Source organism: Bos indicus x Bos taurus, chromosome 8, assembly GCF_003369695.1.
Source record: "Bos indicus x Bos taurus breed Angus x Brahman F1 hybrid chromosome 8, Bos_hybrid_MaternalHap_v2.0, whole genome shotgun sequence".
NCBI classification, from domain to species: domain Eukaryota; kingdom Metazoa; phylum Chordata; class Mammalia; order Artiodactyla; family Bovidae; genus Bos; species Bos indicus x Bos taurus.
Window position 1 is genome coordinate 69286469 of NC_040083.1, and position 20762 is coordinate 69307230.

Genomic DNA, 20762 nt, shown 5'->3' on the forward strand with positions numbered 1-20762 from the left:
GTACTTTAAAGGCACCAGATGTTCAAAACAGTAGTATTTACAACAGGAAAAAGGAACCATTTTGTGTCCAAACAGCGACACAGGCAAATCATGACACAGCCACCCAAGAATTATGCAGTTGTTTGATACAGCCACAAAGAAATGTTATCTGAAAAGGGAGGATTCAAAATTGTGGTATAATATGAAATCTCTGTGATGGGGCTGGAATACATTGCAAAAGTTTTAATAGTTACTCTGTGTGAAATTATAATAAATGTTTCCCTTCCCTCAAGTTATCTCTAAAGTTACATGGTTTTTACATGGTTTGGGAGTGGAGGGAATGACAGTAAAGGACATTTTTTATGTTTAATTACAAACGTCAGAGTCACGACGAAACTTCTTTAAATCTGTCCCTCCCAGTAGAAAAACTTCGTTTTTCAGGTTCCAGGATTGGAACAAGCGTGTATACAAGGACCCACAGTCACGAGCCTAGGGCAGGTGCGATTGAGGCACCCGTTTTAACCGCTGCAGCTGCTCCAGCACTGTGCTCACGGCCCCATGTCCGCAGCCCCACCCCAGGACCCCACCAGGATTCCGACGAAGAGATCCCCTGAACAAGGGCGAGAACGCAGCCCGGAGGTGCAGTGACCACTCCAAGGTCATCATAAAGCCGGCAATCGAGGCTCGGCCGAGCCCAGCCTAGAGCTCCAGGACTCTGAGTCGGGGTCTCGCTCTCTGCCCCGCATCCCCGCCCCATCCCGAGTCTCGACCCCGAGGCTCCCCAGCGGCGAACTCCCACGTTGCGTCCAGATGGCGTCTCGGCCCCCAGACCTGAACTGGACGCCCCCACCTTATGCCCGGGGCCAAGACCCCGCGAACGTACCCCTCCCCTAGACCCTTCCCCTCTTCCTTTTTCGCCCTCTCAACCCAGCTTTTCCCGACTCCGGGAAGAACCGGGAAGAGAAGGCGGAGGGGAGCGAGACGCCGCGGGATAAATACTGTGGCCCGGCCCCGCCCACCAACATCACTTCCGCCTCGCGACAAGATGGCGGCGCCCTGGCCCTGCCACGCAGACTTCCGCCCGGCGCCGAGACTCGGAACCCACTGCGCGTCGCGTCGGAGGTGAAATCGGGACGCGCATGGTGTGGAACTACAGCCTGGGTGCGAAGGGGTGCGTCTTTGCCTCGTGCCTGGCCGGGGGCCTGGAGAGAAGGCGAGCCAAGGGCCCTAGCCGGGGTGTTCCGGGGAGTCCCGCCACGTGGGAGGGGGAGGAGCTGAGTCGCTGCCGGAGGGACGCGCCGACTGGGGGGGCGGGAGGCCACGTGGGTGGGGTTCCGCTCAGGGTCCGCGAGTCCTTCTCCCTCGAGTGACTTCGTTACCCCTTTTCGCCTCATTTCTCAGGCATCATGTCGGAAGGAAACGCCGCGGGCGAGCCCAGCGCTCCGGGAGGGCCCCGACCCCTCCTTTCTGGGGCGCGGGGGCTTATTGGGCGAAGGCCGGCACCTCCCCTCACCCCGGGCCGCCTTCCCTCCATCCGCTCCAGGGACCTCACCCTCGGGGGAGTCAAGAAGGTACCCGACTACGCTGAATTCCAGGCACTAGGGGGTTTAACTGAAGGGCCTACCGTGTGCCAGGCGTGATGTTGGGCCTTGCGAATCTTGTCTTCAGACTTCGGCCTGCAATTTCTGGGGAGCCTGCCCTACCTTCAAGTCAAGATACTGGGTCCAAGATGTTGACATGGCTCTCAGAGATGGCTGAAGAGCAGAGAATCCTAATTAGCTCAGAAGCAACTTGAGCAGGGTTTATTTCCTTTTGGTGTGTCTTGGATACCTTTCAGAAACCCATGAAAGCCACGCAGACATAAACTTTGCCTGCAATTTAAGAGAGTTCTGAATTTGCCCAGGATCCCAGTGTGCAGACTTCTGGTCCAAAATATTGAGTCTTAGGTGTGATATTAGAGCCTCTGTGTCTTCTATTATGTTTGTGACTGTAGATGTGAAGGGTAGACTGTAAAGAGAGTGGGTTTTTGAAGACCTCAGTTTCTCTTTATAAATTCTGGTGGCATTCTAACCCAATCATCAGTTTGTGAATGCTGGCAGATCTGTCTTTGCCATTTGAACCTTGCTGGTAGAGCTCATTCTCTATAATACTGTCTGGTCTTCATAGCAGTTTGAAGATGAAGTGTGAGAATAGGTAAATTCCTCTACTGTTAGAGTCCTGAAGGGTTGTCCTTTCAGGAGGCAGAAACTAAGGCTGCCATTTAAATGTTTTTTGATGCCCCTTTCTATATATAGCTTCACCGTTGCCTTGGCATGACATGCCTTCTTTTCAAGCACCTGTCCATTTCAGTAAATCTTTGACAACAGTATGGAATGTGCCGAAGAGAGCCATTTTGGTCTTCATCCATGGAAGATGCCCTTTGGAAGTTTTTCTTTTCCTCTGTATTTTGGGACCAGAATTTACCAAATCAGTGACTCCTGTATTTTACTTTCAGAAAACCTTCACCCCAAATATCATCAGTCGGAAGATCAAGGAAGAGTAAGTAGCTAGGCCTCCTGAATACTCGCGCCTTGTTTGTGCGTGTGTGCTCAGTCCCTTACTTGAGTCCGACTCTTTGCCACCCCATGGACTGTAGCCCCCCAGGCTTCTCTGTCCATGGGATTCTCCAGGCAAGAATACTGGCGTGGGTCGCCATTCCCTACTCCAGGGGATCTTCCCAACCCAGGGACTGAACCTGCATCTCTTGTGTCTCCTGCATTCTTTACCACTAGTGCCACCTGGGAAGCCTTACCTCTTTGTTTACATGCTCTGAATTTGGACCTTTGGGGAAATAACTAAGTAGGTGCCTCGGAAGTTTGAATTTGTAGATTTAGTTCTTTGCAGTAGTGATTGCTGACCCTGGCTCCCAGGTGATTCTAATGTGCAAGCTTTAAAAAAATACTGATGCCTGGGAATCCATCCTTAAAATTGTTTTAACTTATTTACAGTGAAACAGTGATTATCTTTTTTTTTAACTTTTAATTTTTTATTGAGGTATAACCATTTAACAATGTTGTGATAGTTTTAGATTAACAGTGAAGGGACTTGGCATTACATATACATGTATCCATTCTCCCCCAAACTCCCCTCCCATCCAGGCCTCCACATAACATTGAGCAGAGTTCTGTGTGCTATACAGCAGGTCCTTGTTGGTTATACATTTTAAATATAGCAGTGTGTACACGCAGCCACAAGTTCAATTTCTAAGTCTGTGAGTCTCTTTCTGTTTTGAAGTAAATTCATATGTATAATTTCTTTTTAGATTCCACATATAAGGGATGTTATACAATTCTTCTTCTTTGACTTACTTCAGAGAGAGATTATGTTTTATAGCCAGAGTTGAGAGCCAATAGTTTGGGCAGAGATGGATCAGGTTTTCCCTTAAACGTTCTTTTGCATTGCAACTTTCCTGCTTTCAGTCAATACCAAAAAAAAAAATATCCACATTTGGGGGCAGTCTCTATAATTCACCTTTTGTGTTATAGTTCTTCAAAAAGGTAAAGTACAGTAAACTGAAGGACTCTGCCTCATCAAGGAAGTGAAAGAGGTGCTAGACCACCCACACAGGTGGGTGCTGTGCTTCTCATGATACAGTTGTTGGCTCATAAACTCCCCTCTGGTGGAGCACAGTGGTGTGGGAGAGTGAGACCGGTTCTCGGATGCCGGCGACGTCAGTAGTTTCCTTTGACCCATTCGCTTTTCCAGGCCCAAGGAAGAAGTAACCGTCAAGAAAGAGAAGCGTGAAAGGGACAGAGACCGACAGCGAGACAGCCATGGACGGGGCCGGGGGCGCCCAGAAGTGATCCAGTCCCACTCCATCTTCGAGCAGGGCCCCGCCGAAATGATGAAGAAAAAGGGTACAAAGCTGCCGGGGCTCTGGGAGGAAGGAATCGGTGGATTTCAGTGCAGACTGCCCAAGAGAAGGACCAGGGTGCTGGTATTTCCCCCTTGCTCCCAGTTTAGCCTTCCTTGCTGTTGGCTCCTCCCTCACTCCTGGTGAACTCCGGGTGGTTTTCCACAGGGAACTGGGATAAGACTGTGGATATGTCAGACGTGGGGCCCTCTCACATCATCAACATCAAAAAGGAGAAGAGGGAGACAGATGAAGAAACAAAACAGATCCTGCGCATGCTGGAGAAGGATGATGTAGGTACCAGTGGACTAGGGGAAGGGGCTTCTTTTCTGATGAAAAGCACTTCCAGGGAACCAGGATGGGGGAAGCTCTCTAATGTCCTGCAAGTCTGGTGAGCGGCAGGAATCTTTGATTAGAAAAGAGCTAAGGTGGACTGTGGGCTTCCAGGTGGCTCAGTGGTGTAAAGAATCCACCTGCAGTGCAGAAGATGCAAGAGACACAGGTTCGATCCCTGGGTCATGAAGATCCCCTGGAGAAGGAAACGGCAACCCACTCCAGTATTGTTGCCTGGAAAGTTCCATGGACAGAGGACTCTGGAGGGCTACAGTTAGACACAACCGAGTAACTGGGCAGGGTGGACTGCCCTCCAGGTACGTGTGTATGCTGGCCCTGCTGTGTGACCCCCCAACTTTTCTTTGGCAGTTCATCGATGACCCTGGGCTTAGGAATGATATTCGAAATATGCCTGTGCAACTGCCGCTGGCTCACTCGGGCTGGCTTTTTAAGGAAGAGAATGAGGAAACAGATGTTAAACCACGGCTGGCTGGCCCCAAGGAAGAGGATATGGAGGTGGACATGGCTGCTGTGAAAGGTACTCTGTGTCAGTTAAGGTCTCGTCTCCTTTTCTCCAGCTGTTCCCGCAGGAGTGAGCCTGCCTGACTGTTTTAAGATTTGTTTATTTATTTTTGGCTGTGCTGGGTCTTCGTTGCTCCACACCAGCTTTCTCTACTTGCAGCAAGTGGGGGCTACTCTTTGTTGTGGTGTGTGGGCTTCTCATTGCAGTGACTTCTCTTATTGCCAAACACAGGCTGTAGGGCCTGCGGGCTTCAGTAGTTGCGGCTCCTGGGCTCTGGAGCACAGGCTCGGTAGTTGTGGCACGTGGGCTTAGTTGCTCTGCGGTATGTGGAATCTTCCCCAGACCAAGGTTCAAACCTGTGTCCCCTGCCATTGGCAGGAGGATTCTTAATCACTGGACCACCCTTTTTAAAATAAGTCACATGACTATTGGATCCCTCTTTCTAAGCACAAAGTTTCCCTCCAGCTTCTTGGCTGACTGACAGTGGAGCAGATCAGGTGGAAGGGGTGGGTGCAGTGAGATGGCCTAGAGGTGGCCTCTGATAGCCTTCCCTTTCTGTTATCTCGGGCAGTAAAAGAGGAGCCCCGAGATGAGGATGAGGAAGCCAAGATGAAGGCTCCTCTCAGAGCAGCCAGGAAGATCCCAGGCCTCCCGAAGGACGTGTCTGTGGCTGAGCTGCTCAGGGAGCTGAGCCTCACGCAGGAGGAAGAGCTGCTGTTCCTGCAGCTGCCAGACTCACTGCCCGGCCAGCCACCCACTCAGGACATCAAGCCCATCAAGACGGAGGTGCAGAGCGAGGACGGGCAGATGGTGGTAATAAAGCAAGAGAAAGACCGGGTATGCTCGTGAGTGCTGTGAAGATGCACAGGACCTGGAGGGGAAATAGCCACCTGGAGGGGGAAGCAGAGTGGTGTCGCCTGTAGTGAAATTCGAGAATAATACGCATTTGTTCTTTCTGCCTGCAAGGGGTTTGGGGCTCTGTGCTTCAGCCCAAATTGTGAGTGTGTTTATTTTTCACAGTGAACTATTTTGAACATATACAAATGAGAGAATATAAGTTCTCATGTACCATCACCTAGCTTCAGCAGTTACTGATATTTTGACCATTTATCTGTGATTTGGGGTTTTTTTGTTTTGTTTTTTGACCAGTGGGAGGCATTCCCAGGAAAAGGCCCTCTCTGGGAAGCTCATTCTTTGTTTCTTTTTTTTTTTAGTATTCTTCATTTTTTTAAAGGGCTTCTTTGGTGGATCAGACGGTAATGCGTCTGTCTGCAATGCAGGAGACCCGGGTTTGATCCCTGGGTTGGGGTGTTAGTTGCGGCATGCTAACTCTTAGCTGTGGCATGTGGGGTCTAGTTCCCTGCATTGGGAGTTCAGAGTCTTAGCCACTGGACCACCAAGGAAGTCTGGGGAGCTCATTCTAATCTTTGCTGCTGATGCCTCCCTTTGGGAAAGGGTTTGTTCTTGAAGGATGGAGGAGACAGCTCCTCAGCCAGCTTCCGTCCCCTTATCGTCCTCACAGGAAGCCAGGCTGGCAGAGAACACTTGCACCCTGGCTGACCTGACAGAGGGACAGGTTGGCAAGCTGCTCATCCGCAAGTCGGGGAAGGTGCAGCTCCTCCTCGGCAAGGTGACTCTGGACGTGACGATGGGGACCACTTGCTCTTTCCTGCAGGTGAGAATGAGTCCGGTCGGGGTGAAGGCTGTTCAGGATGTTGATGACTTGGTGCTGAGTACGGGGGAAGGGCTCTTGGGATCATTACATTCAAGTCATAGGACTGAGCAGTGGCTGTGTGGTCTTGTCTTTCATCTCCGTCTCTGTTGATTGGCAGGAGCTGGTGTCCGTGGGCCTTGGAGACAGCAGGACAGGTGACATGACAGTCCTGGGACACATAAAGCACAAACTTGTCTGTTCTCCCAACTTCGAATCCCTGCTGGATCACAGACACCGGTAAAGCGAGCAGATGGAGGACGGTGGTGACTGTGCCCACGACTGCTGCCTGCTCCAGACGTTTTGTTCTCAAATCTGTTCGACCCAGAAGGGGCCTGTTTAGCCCACCCACTCCAGCCATTGTCCCAGTTTTCCCCACAGGGCCCACACGTGGCTCCCTTCCACGGCGGCTGTGAACAGCACGATGACCTTCCCACAGTGAGGAAACCGCACACCCTCGCTGCTAGGGGGTTGGTCCCTGCTATTTATTTTTATATTTATGTCTTAGCTGTTCAGCGGACTGCACCCTCCCCAGGCGGAGAAGTGTCGGTCTGGGCAAGGACAGGCTCCTTCTCTGGGGATGTCTTGGTTCTCAGGGTAGGAGACGCTATTGCTCCCTCCTTCCTCCCAAGAGGCAGCGCTTGAGAGAGAACAGAGATGTCTGGAGTCTGAGACTCAACCTCAGTTCTGTCCATTACTAATTGTGTGACTGAACAAACTACCTAACCTTTCTGAGCCTCAGAGTCCTCATCTGACAAATCGAGGACGATACCTACCTCACAGGGTTGGCGTGAGGATGCTGTGGAATACTGTCGATGAAGTGTCCTTGCACAAGGCTGGACACACGCTGTAGGAGCTCAATAAATGTTAGTTTAGTTTTCCTTCGCCTGAGTGTTTTCAAACAATAGATTCCAAGGATCTCTCAGAAAAGGTGAATGGAACTGCTCCCCACATTCTTACTCCATGTCCCACCCCTCTGGACTGATGCTCTAACGGTTTGAGTTTGGGCCTCTCTGTGCCCTTTTTTCTCCTAAGCATCTTAGGCAAGCACTTCCTGTTCATTGCTGTGAGCCCCTAGCCATAGGTGCCATCAGAAGAGAGGAAAGCAAAGACTTAACTCCTCCCAGCCCTACAGGTGCCTTTGGGTGTCACGGTGGTCCCAGGACTCATTCCTCCCACCCTCACCTCTTCCAGCTCCACTTAAATTATTTCTCAGAAGAAACCTGTGACTGTTCATAGATAATTATCACCCCACCAACTCAAATACTGCTGAAAAACAGCCCTGGGTGAAAAAGAAAGTGGAGATGATTGAATAATGACCTCATCAACACTTGACGGATGACCTCTCACTTCAAAAGCTTTAAGTTTGAGAAGCCTGCCTCTGTCTCCTGTCCCGGCATCGGCTTGGATCCCGCTCTCCCTGGCCGCACTGGCCTTGTAGTTCATTGTGTCGTCTTGTTCCTTTCAGCAGCTCAGCACTCTTGACCCATCCAGTGTGTGGTCCCTGAGGAGCAGCGTCTCTTTGTTTATTCCTTGTCTGCAGAGCAGGATCATGGAGACACCTTGGAGGTTAGGGAAAGCCGCCTGCTGCAGTGTCTGTGGTCATTAGACACAGCATTGCAGCTCCCTTTGCTTCGAGCTTAGCAAACTGCCTCTGGAACAGTTGGGAACCACACAAGCTCCATGAGAAATGCTCCCTCCTGATATAGCTGGCCCTAGAGGTTTGGGAAGGATACTCCTTTCTTTAGTCTCCTTTCTGTTCTTGTGTTAGTTCCTGTGTTGTGTCTGACTCTTTGCAACACCATGGACTAAAGCCCAGACTCCTCTGTCCATGGAGTTCTCCAGGCAGGCATACTGGAGTGGGTTGCCATTCTCTTCTCCAAGGGATCTTCTTAACCCAGGGATTGAACCTAGGTCTGTCAGCATTGCAGGCAGATTCGTTTTCTGTCTGAGCCACCAGGGAAGCCCTTCTGTTCCTTGAGCCTGTTTTGAAATTCATCACCGCTGGGCTTTTCACTAAGCCCTTCAAGCTGCCTCACCAGCAGCTAGGATGCGGGATTGTCTATGTAGTCCCCACATTGCCCCTTCTTAGGTAAGAGCTCATTGAGCTCTGCTAGATGGTGCTGTTCTGGTTTCTCTCGTCACTGTAGAGGGCAGCTGAGCAGAAAGGGTCTTGAAGACGTGTGCCATGGAAGTCCTATTTGGTCTAAGACAGTTTTGATGAACCAGCTGCTTTTTTGTTCTCTGAGCTTTAATGTTTGCTCCTTTTCTACAGCTAATGCCTTGCCAGTAAGTCTCCATTGTAATCCTTTCTCTTGGTTTCGCGGGGCCATGCTGTGGCGTGTGGAAATCTTAGGTCTGTGACCAGGGATCCAGCCTGTGCCCCCTTCAGTGGAAGCATGGAGTATTAACTGCAGGACCACTAGGGAGGTGGTCCCTCTCTGGGTTTGTTTGGTTCAAGAACTCTTCTGCTTTTCTGGGCTAACTCAAAAATCCCTGCCTCAATAGACATTTGATGTTTCACAGCCTTTAATTCTCTGATTATTCCACAAAAACTTGAGGAAGAGCTTGTATTACTTTATAGCTCACTGTTGTGCCATTTCATGTGTAATGGGGATTGAACATTATGACCCTGAATCAGAGTCCCCATAGCCTGTCCTATATTCCTGATATACAGGTTGGACAGTAGAAGTGTGGGGAGAAGACAGGACACATCTGCTTTCTTGGACAAGCCTCCAAAGCATACATTTGTACTGACAAATAAATACAAGTAACAGGAGTAAAAAGCCCAAAGCCAGGTTCACGTATGAGTGAAAATGATGAAAATTTATTACAACCCGTGTATGTATGTTAAGACACGGAAAGTAAACTATAGGCTTGTTCGTTTCTTAACTATGTAAGTGACAGAATGTGGGCTTTAGAGTCCAGATTGAGTTTGAATATAACTCCACCAGTATAACTATGGATGGCTTTAGAGTCTGGATTGAGTTTGAATATAACTCCACCAGTATAACTTTGGAGGAAAATTACTTAAGTTCCCTAAGCTCAGTTTTACTCATTTTCTAAAAAATTGAGAGAATAGTACTTTTAAAAATAAAGTTTCTTTTAAATTACAATGGACACAAAGTTTTTCTTATGCAAGACAAAAGAGTGCTGCTATCAGTATGGGATCAGCACAAGTAGCAGAAAACTAGACTGACAGTGATGTAAGCAATGGGATGTTTAATTATCTCATGTAGCCAGCAGTCTGGAGATAAGATGGTTCCAGGGTCGGGTGGCAGCCAAAGCTTGCCAAAGCCAAGATTTTCTAGGATGCGTGTGTTCCACCATCTTTGGCGTTCTAAAGTGGCTAGAACAACTCAGCATCATTTCTTAAAATGAGAGTGTTCAGAGCCAAAGCAGGAAGCAAAGTACATAGCAGTAAAGGAACTTTCTCCTCATTCTGCTTATGTCAGGGAGGAATATGCTTCAGAGGCCCAAAGAGCTTTGGCCTTGTGTGTCTGATACAGCAGACCACATAGCCACCCTTGGCTGGGCACTGGCAAAAAAGGATGGGTGGACCCGTTTGTCCCTTAGCACTAATGCCTTGTTGCCTGTGAGGCAGGGTTTTGTTAGGAGGGAGGAAACAGGAAAGGCAGGTATAGATGGTTCATGATAAGTACCACCATGATAAAAAAAAATGCTGTCTATTGTTAAATCATGAAGTCTATCTAGGTAGAATTTTTTTTACTGTTCAGTTATCTTTTACTCTAAATACCAGTTTTAAAAATAACCAGTTTTAACATTTTAGCGCATATTCTTTCAGACTACAAAATTGTGTGTTACATATATAAACATGCTGTTTTATTACTGATTTCATCTCACTCAAATACAGTCCTTCCGGGTTAATAATAAGTATCTTGTACTTCAGATATTTCTTATCTAGCTGAAAATATCAGAGACAATGCCCTTTAATTCTCCCAGACCTACCCACCTGGTCTAACTGATTCACACTTGGCTCTTTAAAGGAAAATACGCTTATTTCTTAGGTATGTGTGATATGCTCAGTCATGTCTGACTTTGTGACACCATGGACTGTAGCCCACCAAGCTCCTCTGTCCATGGAATTTTCCAGGCAAGAATGCCAGGGCAACTTGCCATTTCCTGTGGGGGCTCTTCCTGACCCAGGATTGAACTTGTGTCCCCTGCATCTCCTACATTGGCAGGCAGATTCTTTACCACTGCGCCACCTGAGAAGCCTTAGTCACAGTGGAAAAAGTGACATCCATTGCCTTGCCTCATGCAGGATACATTGCAGTTGGGGCATTCCCCTCTTAAGAGTGCTACAGCTGTGGTGACCGATGTTAACAGCTGCTCTGGGACTGTGGTTCAGCTGCCACAGTTCTACTGATGGAGGGTGGAGACTGGGGTGGGGTTAGGTCTCAAGGACATCATCTGAAAACATGGAGACAGGTTACCAACTCTAGGAGCGCCTCTGTGTGGCCAACTGCTGACTTGGTTCTTCTGAAGCACTTCTGTCCCCTTCCATTGGGGCACTCACTGGTCCAACACCCTGAAAGCCGAGGCAGAGGTTGGACTTCCTTCTATTTGGCTAATTTACATTTAAGACCCAGTTGGTTGGGGAAAAAAAGCAGTTTTGATAATCATTGGCCCAACAGTTTTATCTTGCAGACTTTTCAGGATGCAGTGGAGAAACAGAAACCATTCTAGGTACCCAAAGTAGAGAAGTTTAAGACAGGAAAGTGCATATTTTTAGACCTGTTGGAAAGCTGGAGGTGTGAGCCCTAGGTTGAATCTCCAGCAATCAGAACCCTGGAGAACTGGTCCACCAGAGGAGCTATGGCCTTGGCTAAAACCAGGAAGGCGGAGACCAGGATGGAGCTATGGGTTCCAGAACACCCTGTGTGACTGCAATCCAGGGATCAGGAAACACCCACAGTCTTCAACTACCTGGAAAACCACAGAGCTAAAGGTTGCACCCTGGAAAACCTGAAGAAAAATCCCCACACACGTACTGAGCGCTGTCTGCATGCTCAGTACAGTTCCAGTTTTAGGATGGTCAGTGACAAGACAGAAAACCTCTGTCCTGGTGGAACTTGCATTCTACCAGGAGGGAGGGAGATAGTAAGTAAGTAAATAGCATTTAGACGGTGATGGGTGCTTAGGAATTTTTTTTAAAACTAAGTCTCTGACTGGTAGTGTCACAAATAGAGTAGGCTTTGATGAAAAAGTATCTGAAGAACTAGCAGATCAGTAGGAGGCGGCTAGAATCAGGATCAGCATGGAGACTGGCTGGAGCTTACACCACGACTGGACACAGTATCAGAGGTGGAGTGACTGGCCCAGGTCCTACAGGGTTTTGAGGCTGTCATAAGGACGTTGGCTTTATCCTGAGGGAAATGGGGCTTCCCATGTGATGCTAGTGGTAAAGGATCCACCAGCCAGTGGAAGAGCCACAGGAGAGAGGGGTTCTATCTCTGGGTTGGGAAGATCCCCTGGAGGAGAAAATGGCAACTCACTCCAGTATTCTTGCCGGGATAATCATATATCCATGGGGTGAAAGAGTCGGACACGACTGAAGTGATTGAGCACACACGCACTAAGGGAAATGGTTAGCTGTCACACGTGTCTCTTGGGTTTCAAAAGGCTCACATTAGCTGTGGGGTTGAGGCAGGGGTAGAAACAGGGGCAACGGTTTGGAGGATATTACACTGACCCCGGCAACTGATGGCAGTGGCTTGGACCAGGGTTACCAGTGGAGGTATAGGGAAGGAGTTGGATTTTATCATAGACACTTATTTCAAAAGTAGACTCATCTTGATCTGCTGATAGAGGAAATGTGGCAAATGAAAGAAAGGGAAGAATCAAACAGCTGAAGCAGTAGGAAGGTGGCCTGTACCTCCACTTTTCAAATCCAAAACGGTAAAACCTAGTTCACACCCAGAATCCTAGCACAAGAGATTTTGGGAAATGTAGCGTCCCCCTTCTAGGCCCGGTAATCCAGGCTGACGTTTTATGAAGTGGTAATTGATGTGTGCTGATCAACCGTACTCACAGAAGTTGACTTAAGGACTCAAGATTTGAAGGTAAAGCTTTCTGTGACCACGTCATGCTGCCAATACAAAGTTCTCTCTGATTCATTCCCTCAAAACAGTGTATTCCAAATGAAAACACAATACCTAAGACTGACCATACTGAGCGTGACTCTCACACCTCTCCCTAGGGCAGGATAATACAGGAATTATTTTAGAAACAGCTTTTCCACTATATAACATAACATTAATGCCTGCATTAGACTCCATCTTTTTCACCCAAATATTCCCTGATTTCTGAACAATTTTGGTCTTTCCAATTTTTCACTATCTTAAAAAAATGTGATAATTTTATAGTTAAATTGTTTCTGATATCCTGTTTATTTCCTTAGGATCTTTTTTAAATTAAAAATGGCTTTGTGGTGGGGGGGAGAAGGGGAGTGGGACTTCCCTGGTGGTCCAGTGGTTAAGACTCTGAGCTTTTAATGCAAAGGGCATAGGTTTGAGCCCTGGTTGGGAAAATAGGATCCCACATGCTGCGAGGTGTGGTGGGAAAAGTCTTTTTTGACTTTAGTGAAGTCGTTCAGTTGTGTCCGACTCTTTGCGACCCCATGGACAATAGCCAACCACGCTTCTCCATCCATGGGATTTTCCAGACAAGAATACTGGAGTGGGTTGCCATTTCCTTCTCCAGGGATTTTGACTTTAAAAGTGTCAAATTCTATGACATCTTTAAGGCTTTTGGCAGAGCGCATCCTCCAGAATGCTTGCACCTGTCCACATGCCCATCAACAATGTGTAAGAGTTGCTTGTGCAATTGTAAAGTTAGATGTATAATCAAGATTCTGCTTTTGAGCTATATAAACATACAAAGACGCTGTGCTCGTGCTCAGTTGTGTCCAAGTCTTTGTGACTGCAGGAACTGTAGCCCACCAGGCTCCTCTGTGGGATTTCCCGGGCAAGAATACTGGAATGGGTAGCCATTCCCTTCTCCAAGGAATCTTCCCAACCCAAGGATTGAACTTCTGTCTCCCATATTCCAGGCAGATTCTTTACCACTAAGGCACAGCTGCTGCTGCTAAGTCGCTTCAGTCGTGTCCAACTGTGCAACCCCATAGACGGCAGCCCACCAGGCTCCCCCATCCCTGGGATTCTCCAAGCAAGAACACTGGAGTGGGTTGCCACTTCCTTCTCCAATGCATGAAAGTGAAAAGTGAAAGTGAAATCGTGTCTGACTCTTGGTGACCCCATGGTTTGCAGCCCACCAGGCTCCTCTATCCATGGAATTTTACAGGCAAGAGCACTGGAGTGGGGTGCCATTGCCTTCTCTGACTAAGGCACAGGGGAACCCCCAAAAGATGCTGACCTATACTCAGCTGATCTGCTCTTCATATCCTTTCCCTTCTGTATCAGGCCTTTGAGCATTTCTCTTGGCTATCTGCTCTCATTCCCTCACTATCTCACCAGAATCATGGCTTTAAACTCTGCATGCCTATGATTCTCAAGGTATTATTGCAGCCAGGACCTCTCTCCTATCTCCCAACCTTATACTCAGCTGCCACTCCTTCATCTCTTCATGTATGTCTAGTAGGCAACTCACCCTTGACTGCCAATTTTGGGAAATACAGACACCAAGAAGCATATTAAGATAACCCATGAGGGTCCCATCAGCAAAGCCTTGAGTCTATGGGACAAATGACTCAGGTTCTTCCACAAATTTTAAGGGAAAAAAGAAGAACCTACGGATTAAAAAGAGATTTGAGAGATAATGTTAATTGGTTGTAATACATAAACCTTTTTTAATATTATTATTTTTAAAATTTATTTAATGTTTTATTAAGTATACTTATTTAATAAATATTTTATTAAATTTATAGATACAAATAATATATTAAATATATAAATAAAATATATTTTATATATTGATGCATAGTTGATTTACAATTTGTTTCTGATGTATAGCAAAGTGATTTAGTTATACATTGAGTTATATATTCTTTTTCATATTCTTTCCCATTATAGTTTACTACTGAATATCAAATATATTAATAGTCCCCTATGCCATACAGTAGGACCTTGCTGTTTATCCACCCTGTATCTAATAGTTTACATCTGCTAATCCCAAACTCTCAATCCATCCCCCTCAACCCCTCCTACTTGGTAAGCATAAATCTGTTCTCTATGTCTGTGAGTCTGTATCTGTTTCATATATGTGTTCATTTGTGTTATATTTTAGATTCCACATATAAGCAATATCATATGGTATTTGTCTTTTTCTGGTGTACTTCACTTTGTATGATAATTTCTTGACCCATCATGTTGCTGCAAATAGCATTATTTGTATTAACCTTATTTGGATAGCGATTCTGAGAACTGCAATGAACTCTCAGCATGAAGACTCCATTCATATCTTGTACTGAAAAAAAAAAGTCTTGCACTGAGAGTCTTGACCAAACCTGAATGTGGCTTCTTCTATCAGCTTAAGGTCATGTGTCTGGGGCTATCCAGCCTCTTTTGAGTTCCTGTTTGGAAAAGCTTAGAGTTGTCAAAAAATATCTATTGTTTGTCAAAAAATAATTGCTGTTTGTTTTAGGTGACACCTGATGTAGCCCCCCCGACCTCCCTTTATTATTTATTCAGAAAGGGTTTATAGTTATGAATCCATTCTCTATCCCTTTGAGATGATACATATCTTCTCTAACTGTGAATTGTCATGTTTCAAGGACTCGAAAACCATTCCTGAAATGTAATTATCAGGAAAGAGAGGGCTTCTGTCTCCCAGTCTCTGGGAAGATAGAATCCTAAAGTCCATAATCACCAGCCAGCAGATACTGCTAACCTAATCATGTGTGCAGGGACTGACCCTTTGTAATTTTTCACGTGAGTCCTTGCACCCATTCTCCCTTTACAGTGCCTTTTTGCAAATCAGGATGGAGCTCAGCTTTTTGGCCTATTGTCAATAGTTACTGAGTAAAATGTTTACACATTTTAACTAATACCTGGCTTTGTTTATCTTTGATATTTTTTACAAAATTTTTTAAAAATCATGAGGCAATCATGATTGACTAGATATTTGATAATATTAAATCATTGTTAGTGTTTTTAACTGTGATAATGGTGTTGTGATTATATTTTTCAAAATAATAATTTTAAGGGAATTCCTTGGTGGTTCAGTGGTTAGGAGTCCAAGCTTTCACTACTGAGGGCATAGGTTCAATCCCTGGTCAGGGAACTAAGATCCCCCAAGCCACATGGCCAAAAGAAATTAAAAAAAAAAATCTATTGAGAACGTTATTGATTCTTACTACTCCCAGCATCATTCCTCTTGACCAAATAACATCCTCTCTTGTGGGATTTTTAACAGTTACCCCCTAAATGATCTGCCTGCTCCTATACCCAAATCCCGCCCCCCACCCCACACCAGTCTGCTCTCAACACATCAGTCAGAGATACCCTGGTAAAATGTGCCATATTATGCCACTTCCCATCTCATTCAGACTAAGAGCCAAGTCTGCAAGACCTTATAGGATCCTCCTATGATCCCTGTGACCTTGGGTCCAGCTCTCCTGGACACTCCAGCCGATTCTTGTGTAACAGAGAAGGCAGACTCCTGCTTCTGGGTTTTGCATTATTTCCCTCCTGCCTAGAACCCAGTTTTCCCAGAGAACTTCATGTCTTGTTTCTTCATTCCTTCCAGGTCTCTGAGCCTCTCCCTGACCACCCTGCATAAATTAGGAAACTTCCATTCCTGACACTCCTTTTTAACCCCTTTCCTTGCTCTTTTTCTCCATAACATTGATCATCTGTCCTGTTATCTATTTCCCTTTTTTAAATCTGATATTCCCAGTAGAACATAAGCTATGGGACAGTAGAGACAGAAGTTATAACTTAAGATAGACTCTTGCACATCAGATCAGTTGCTCAGTCGTGTCTGACTCTTTGCGACCCCATGAATCGCAGCACACCAGGCCTCCCTGTCCATCAATAGACACCAAATAAATGTTAGTTGAAAGAATGAAGGAATGACTATTACTGTGTGGAGGCTGTGTGTGCTAAAGAACTGACGGTTGCATTTCTGTGTGAGTGCATGTTTAGTTGCTCAGTCTTGTCCGACTCTTGCAGCCCCATGGACTGTAGTCTGCCAGGCTCCTCTGTCTATGAGACCGCCCAGGGAAGAATACTGGAGTGGGTTGCCATTTCTTACTCCAGGGAGTCTTCCCCACCCAGAGATCAAACCCCAAACTCTTGTGTCTCCTGCATTGGCAGGCTGATTATTTACCACTATGCCACCTGGGAAACCCCAACTACATTTCTGAGCAAGTCTAGAAAAAAGACTTTTGAAGTCTCCTAGCCTTCCTCCCCAGAGAAGGCAATGGCTCCCCACTCCAGTACTCTTGCCTGGAAAATTCCATGGACAGAGGAGCCTGGTAGGCTGCAGTCTATGGGGTCGTGAAGAGTTGGACACGACTGAGCGACATCACTTTCTCCTTTCACTTTCATGCATTGGAGAAGGAAATGGCAACCCACTCCAGTGTTCTTGCCTGGAGAATCCCAGAGACGGGGGAGCCTGGTGGGCTTCCGTCTATGGGGTCACACAGAGTCAGACACGACTGAAGCGACTTAGCAGCAGCAGCAGCAGCAGGCTTCCTCCCAAGGGAAGAATGGCCCTCACTTTTCCAAGCAGAAGACAGAAGCTGGCCAACCTTTTGGGTAGGGCTTTGGGCCAATTCAATGGACTGTCCTTGTGGCTTCTGCTGCTGACTGTGTAACTGGCATTTGGTGTTTTTCATGAATGTTCCATGAATGCTCATAAATGCCGGAAGGGATGATACCGATGGGAGATTGCTGCATTTAGAGAGGCGCTAGTGTCTTTGGGACCCCATAACCCTATGATCCCTTTGAGCTAAAAATCTTTCTGATTGATTCTCTGTTTTTCTTTTTTTTTAATTATTTATTTTTGGCTGTGCTGGGTCCTCGTTGCTGTGCTCTGACTTTCTTTAGTTGTGGTGAGTGGGATCTTCTAGTTTTGGTGCACAGGCTTCTCATTGCAGTGGCTTCTCTTGTGGAGCACAGGAGCACAGGCTCTAGGTGAACAGGCTTTAGTAGTTGCTCTGCGGGATGTGGAATCTTCCCAGATCAGGGATGGAACCTATGTCCCCTGCATTGGCAGATGGATTCTTATCCACTGGGCCACCAGGGAAGTCCTGATTATTTTTCTGATCAGAATGTTTGGGAGGCAAAGGAAGGTAGCCTCCACTGGGAGGTGTCCCTTGATGGGGTTTGTTGTCTCTCTGATGATGCTAAGAGGTATACCTCTTTTGAAAAGCACCTCTTACCTTGCTCTTGGGTTTTTGTCAAAACTTGTTAAAACAAACACTTATAGAGGGCTTGTGATCAATATTGGGGCTGGGAAGGGAGGTTGACTCAGACTCAATAACTAACAATGTGGGGAGGGCCAAACAAACCTTCCTTGTCAGATGGAAATGGTGTATTTAGGTCTTCTGGCCCTGGGGGCGTTTACAGGTTTACATGACAAACAGGCAGCCTCCCTTTGGGGAAAGTGTTGTCCTCCGCTCCACACCGTGAAGCAAAGCCACTCACTCAGTGCAGTTCTCAGTCCACAGTTGTGGTTGTTGTTTAGCCTCTCAGTCATGTTCGACTCTTTTGCGACCCCATGGACTGCAGTACACAGGCTTCCCCGTCCTTCACTATCTCCCAGAGTTTGCTCAAACTCATGTCCATTGAGTCAATGATGACAACCATCTCATTCTCTGTCACCCCCTTCTCCTCCTGCTCTCAGTCTTTCCCAGCATCAGTGTCTTTTCCAATGAGCTGGCTCTTCACATCAGGTGGCCAAAGTACTGGAGCTTCAGCTTCATCGTCAGTCTTTCCAATGAATATTCAGGGTTGATTTCCTTTAGGATTGACTGGTTTGCTCTCCTTGCTGCCCAAGGGACTCTCAAGAGTCTTCTCCAGCACTACAAATCAAAGGCAACAATTCTTTGGCACTCAACCTTTTTTATGGTCCAACTCTCACATCATATATGATTACTGGAAAAATCATAGTTTGACATAGCGTTTGTCATCAAGGCGATGTCCCTGCTTTTTGATACACTGTCTTTTTGTCATTGCTTTTCTTGCAAGGAGCAAGTATATTTTAATTTCATGGCTTTGGTCACTGTCTGCAGTGATTTTGGAGCCCAAGAAAATAAAATCTATCACTGTTTCCATTTTTTTCCCCAGCTATTTGCCTTGAAGTGATGGGACCAGATGCCGTACTCTTAGTTTTTTGAATGTTGTTTTAGGCCTCAGTGGTTCCCCTAAATGTCTGGGCCTGATTCACTGATGGTTTGGCTAAGCTGAACTGCATGGTGTCCATGGTGGACACCGTGCTGTGGCTATTCAGCTACATGGAACAGAAAACAGATGTGATCACTCTGCTTGGTAGGCAAAATTCAAAGCCATTCTCACAGCTCCAGCCAGTAATCCTTGATGAAACTTGTTATATTTTTGCTGACTCTTGTTTAGGCTATTGACAATGGCCCAGCTGTTTGGTCTGCCACATGGAAAACTACAGGCTGGCAGACTGAAGGCTTCCCTCTTCAGGGTCACCAACCATGGACACAAATCATGGCTGCTGGTAGAATCATCTGGCCCTCCTGGTGAGGGCCCATTCCCTGATAAGACTGACTGGAATGAAGCTGTGGATTGAGCCTGTACCACCCAGATAGCCATCTTTGCTGCCTGGACCCATCGTTGGACCAGACATGCAACACACCTACCACCATAGACTGGGGCCCCAGTAAAGGGCTCTATGTTTCAGATGTACCAGCTTCTACTGCATGCCAGACCTGCTGCTGCTGCTGCTGCTAAGTCGCTTCAGTCGTGTCCGACTCTGCGACCCCATAGACGGCAGCCCACCAGGCTCCCCCGTCCCTGGGATTCTCCAGGCAAGAACACTGGAGTGGGTTGCCATTTCCTTCTCCAAGTGGGGTGCCAGACCTGCACCTCCTAATAAAAGGTCTACTGTTGGTCTCGGTGAAGAAGGCCCATTGCACAGGGCAAAGCCATCCACCTATGTCCTCCTCCTGGGCCTCACTGCTATCCACATTGTTTCAGGTTGTAGTGTTGCCGTCTCAATCCAGTCAGCTGACTCTGGCCAGACACTGTAGCCCTTAAAACTAATCTTTGCTACATTTTTGGCTTTCTATACATTTGCAGTCTGATGATGACGTACCTTTAATCGCAATGGGCTCTCAAACCCAAAGGTATTTGATGGACTTTCCACACAGGAAAGTCCACACATGGACTTTCCTATTGGCCGACCATCCATAGGCATGTGGGCTTGTTGAGCATGGGAAAGGCCTCCTCAAAAATCAACTCAGGTCTTTCCTGGTGATGCAGTGGTTAGGAATTCACTTGCCAATGCAGGGGACACAGGTTCTACCTCTGGTCCAGGAAGATTCCACGTGTCTTGGGGCAACTAGGCCCATGCACCACAACTACTGAGCCTGCGTATGCTAGAGCCTGTGCCCCACAACAAGAGAAGCCACCGCAATGAGAAGCCCACATACCACAACTAGAGAAAGCCCGTATGCAGCCACAAAGGCGTAGCAAAAACTAATAAAGTATAACAAAAATTTAAAAATCAACTCAAAGGGATTTCTGATCCTATATCCACCACCTTGTGGTCCATGAGCAAGATCATGCAAGGCAGTGTGGTCACTACATACGACTGTTTTAAGAAAGCTATCTGGTCTTCTTGGCCACTCCCCGGGTACTAACCAGAATGAAAAGTGCAGTGCCATGTAGACCTATTTTGAGAGCTGGGGATCCCCTTTTAGGCACACTGTTTCTTTATTTCTCCTAATGGCAACCCCAGCAGACATGATTGCTTTGCTCTTTGGTGGCTGCCTGGCCAAAAGGGGGCCTAGGGGTTTCAAACCGAATGTTAAGTTTTGTTTTTAGTATTAATTCTTTATGCAGTTTGTTAACATTCATACTCTTAAGTGATATGCAGTGTGACAATCTGATTTTGAATTCTTTTCCCCAAGAATTTTGTCCCCAAAACTGAGTAACAAGTTTGTTTTCTAATTCAGTTCCCAAACTGGGTCCTGAGGCAAATGAGGGTGCCTCGGTAGAAAGCCCATGGAGCACAGTTGACCCTTGAACAAGTGGACCCTTGAACATTGCATGATCTTGCATGTATGTGAGGTTTTTTCAAAAGTAAATACTGTAGTTCAACAAAACTTGTGGTTGATTGGCTCTGTGGATATGAAAACTTGAATACAG

The 20762-nt window shown here is 46.8% G+C and overlaps 1 protein-coding gene across 3 annotated transcripts; it reads left to right on the forward strand.

The window, feature by feature from the left end:
* The first annotated feature begins 1012 nt into the window (after window positions 1-1012).
* Window positions 1013-7320, forward strand: POLR3D (RNA polymerase III subunit D). 3 transcript variants are annotated; one of them, XM_027549850.1, is made up of 9 exons: window positions 1013-1150; window positions 1381-1550; window positions 2474-2517; window positions 3724-3875; window positions 4040-4164; window positions 4574-4742; window positions 5299-5564; window positions 6250-6402; window positions 6560-7320. In XM_027549850.1, the coding sequence occupies exons 2-9, from the start codon at window positions 1386-1388 to the stop codon at window positions 6680-6682; spliced, it is 1197 nt and encodes a 398-aa protein (XP_027405651.1). In that variant the 5' UTR covers window positions 1013-1150; window positions 1381-1385; the 3' UTR covers window positions 6683-7320. The 3 variants fall into 3 exon arrangements, with proteins under 3 accessions (XP_027405651.1, XP_027405649.1, XP_027405650.1); XM_027549848.1 differs by having other exon boundaries at window positions 1013-1140; XM_027549849.1 differs by having other exon boundaries at window positions 1018-1192.
* The last annotated feature ends 13442 nt before the right edge of the window (window positions 7321-20762 follow it).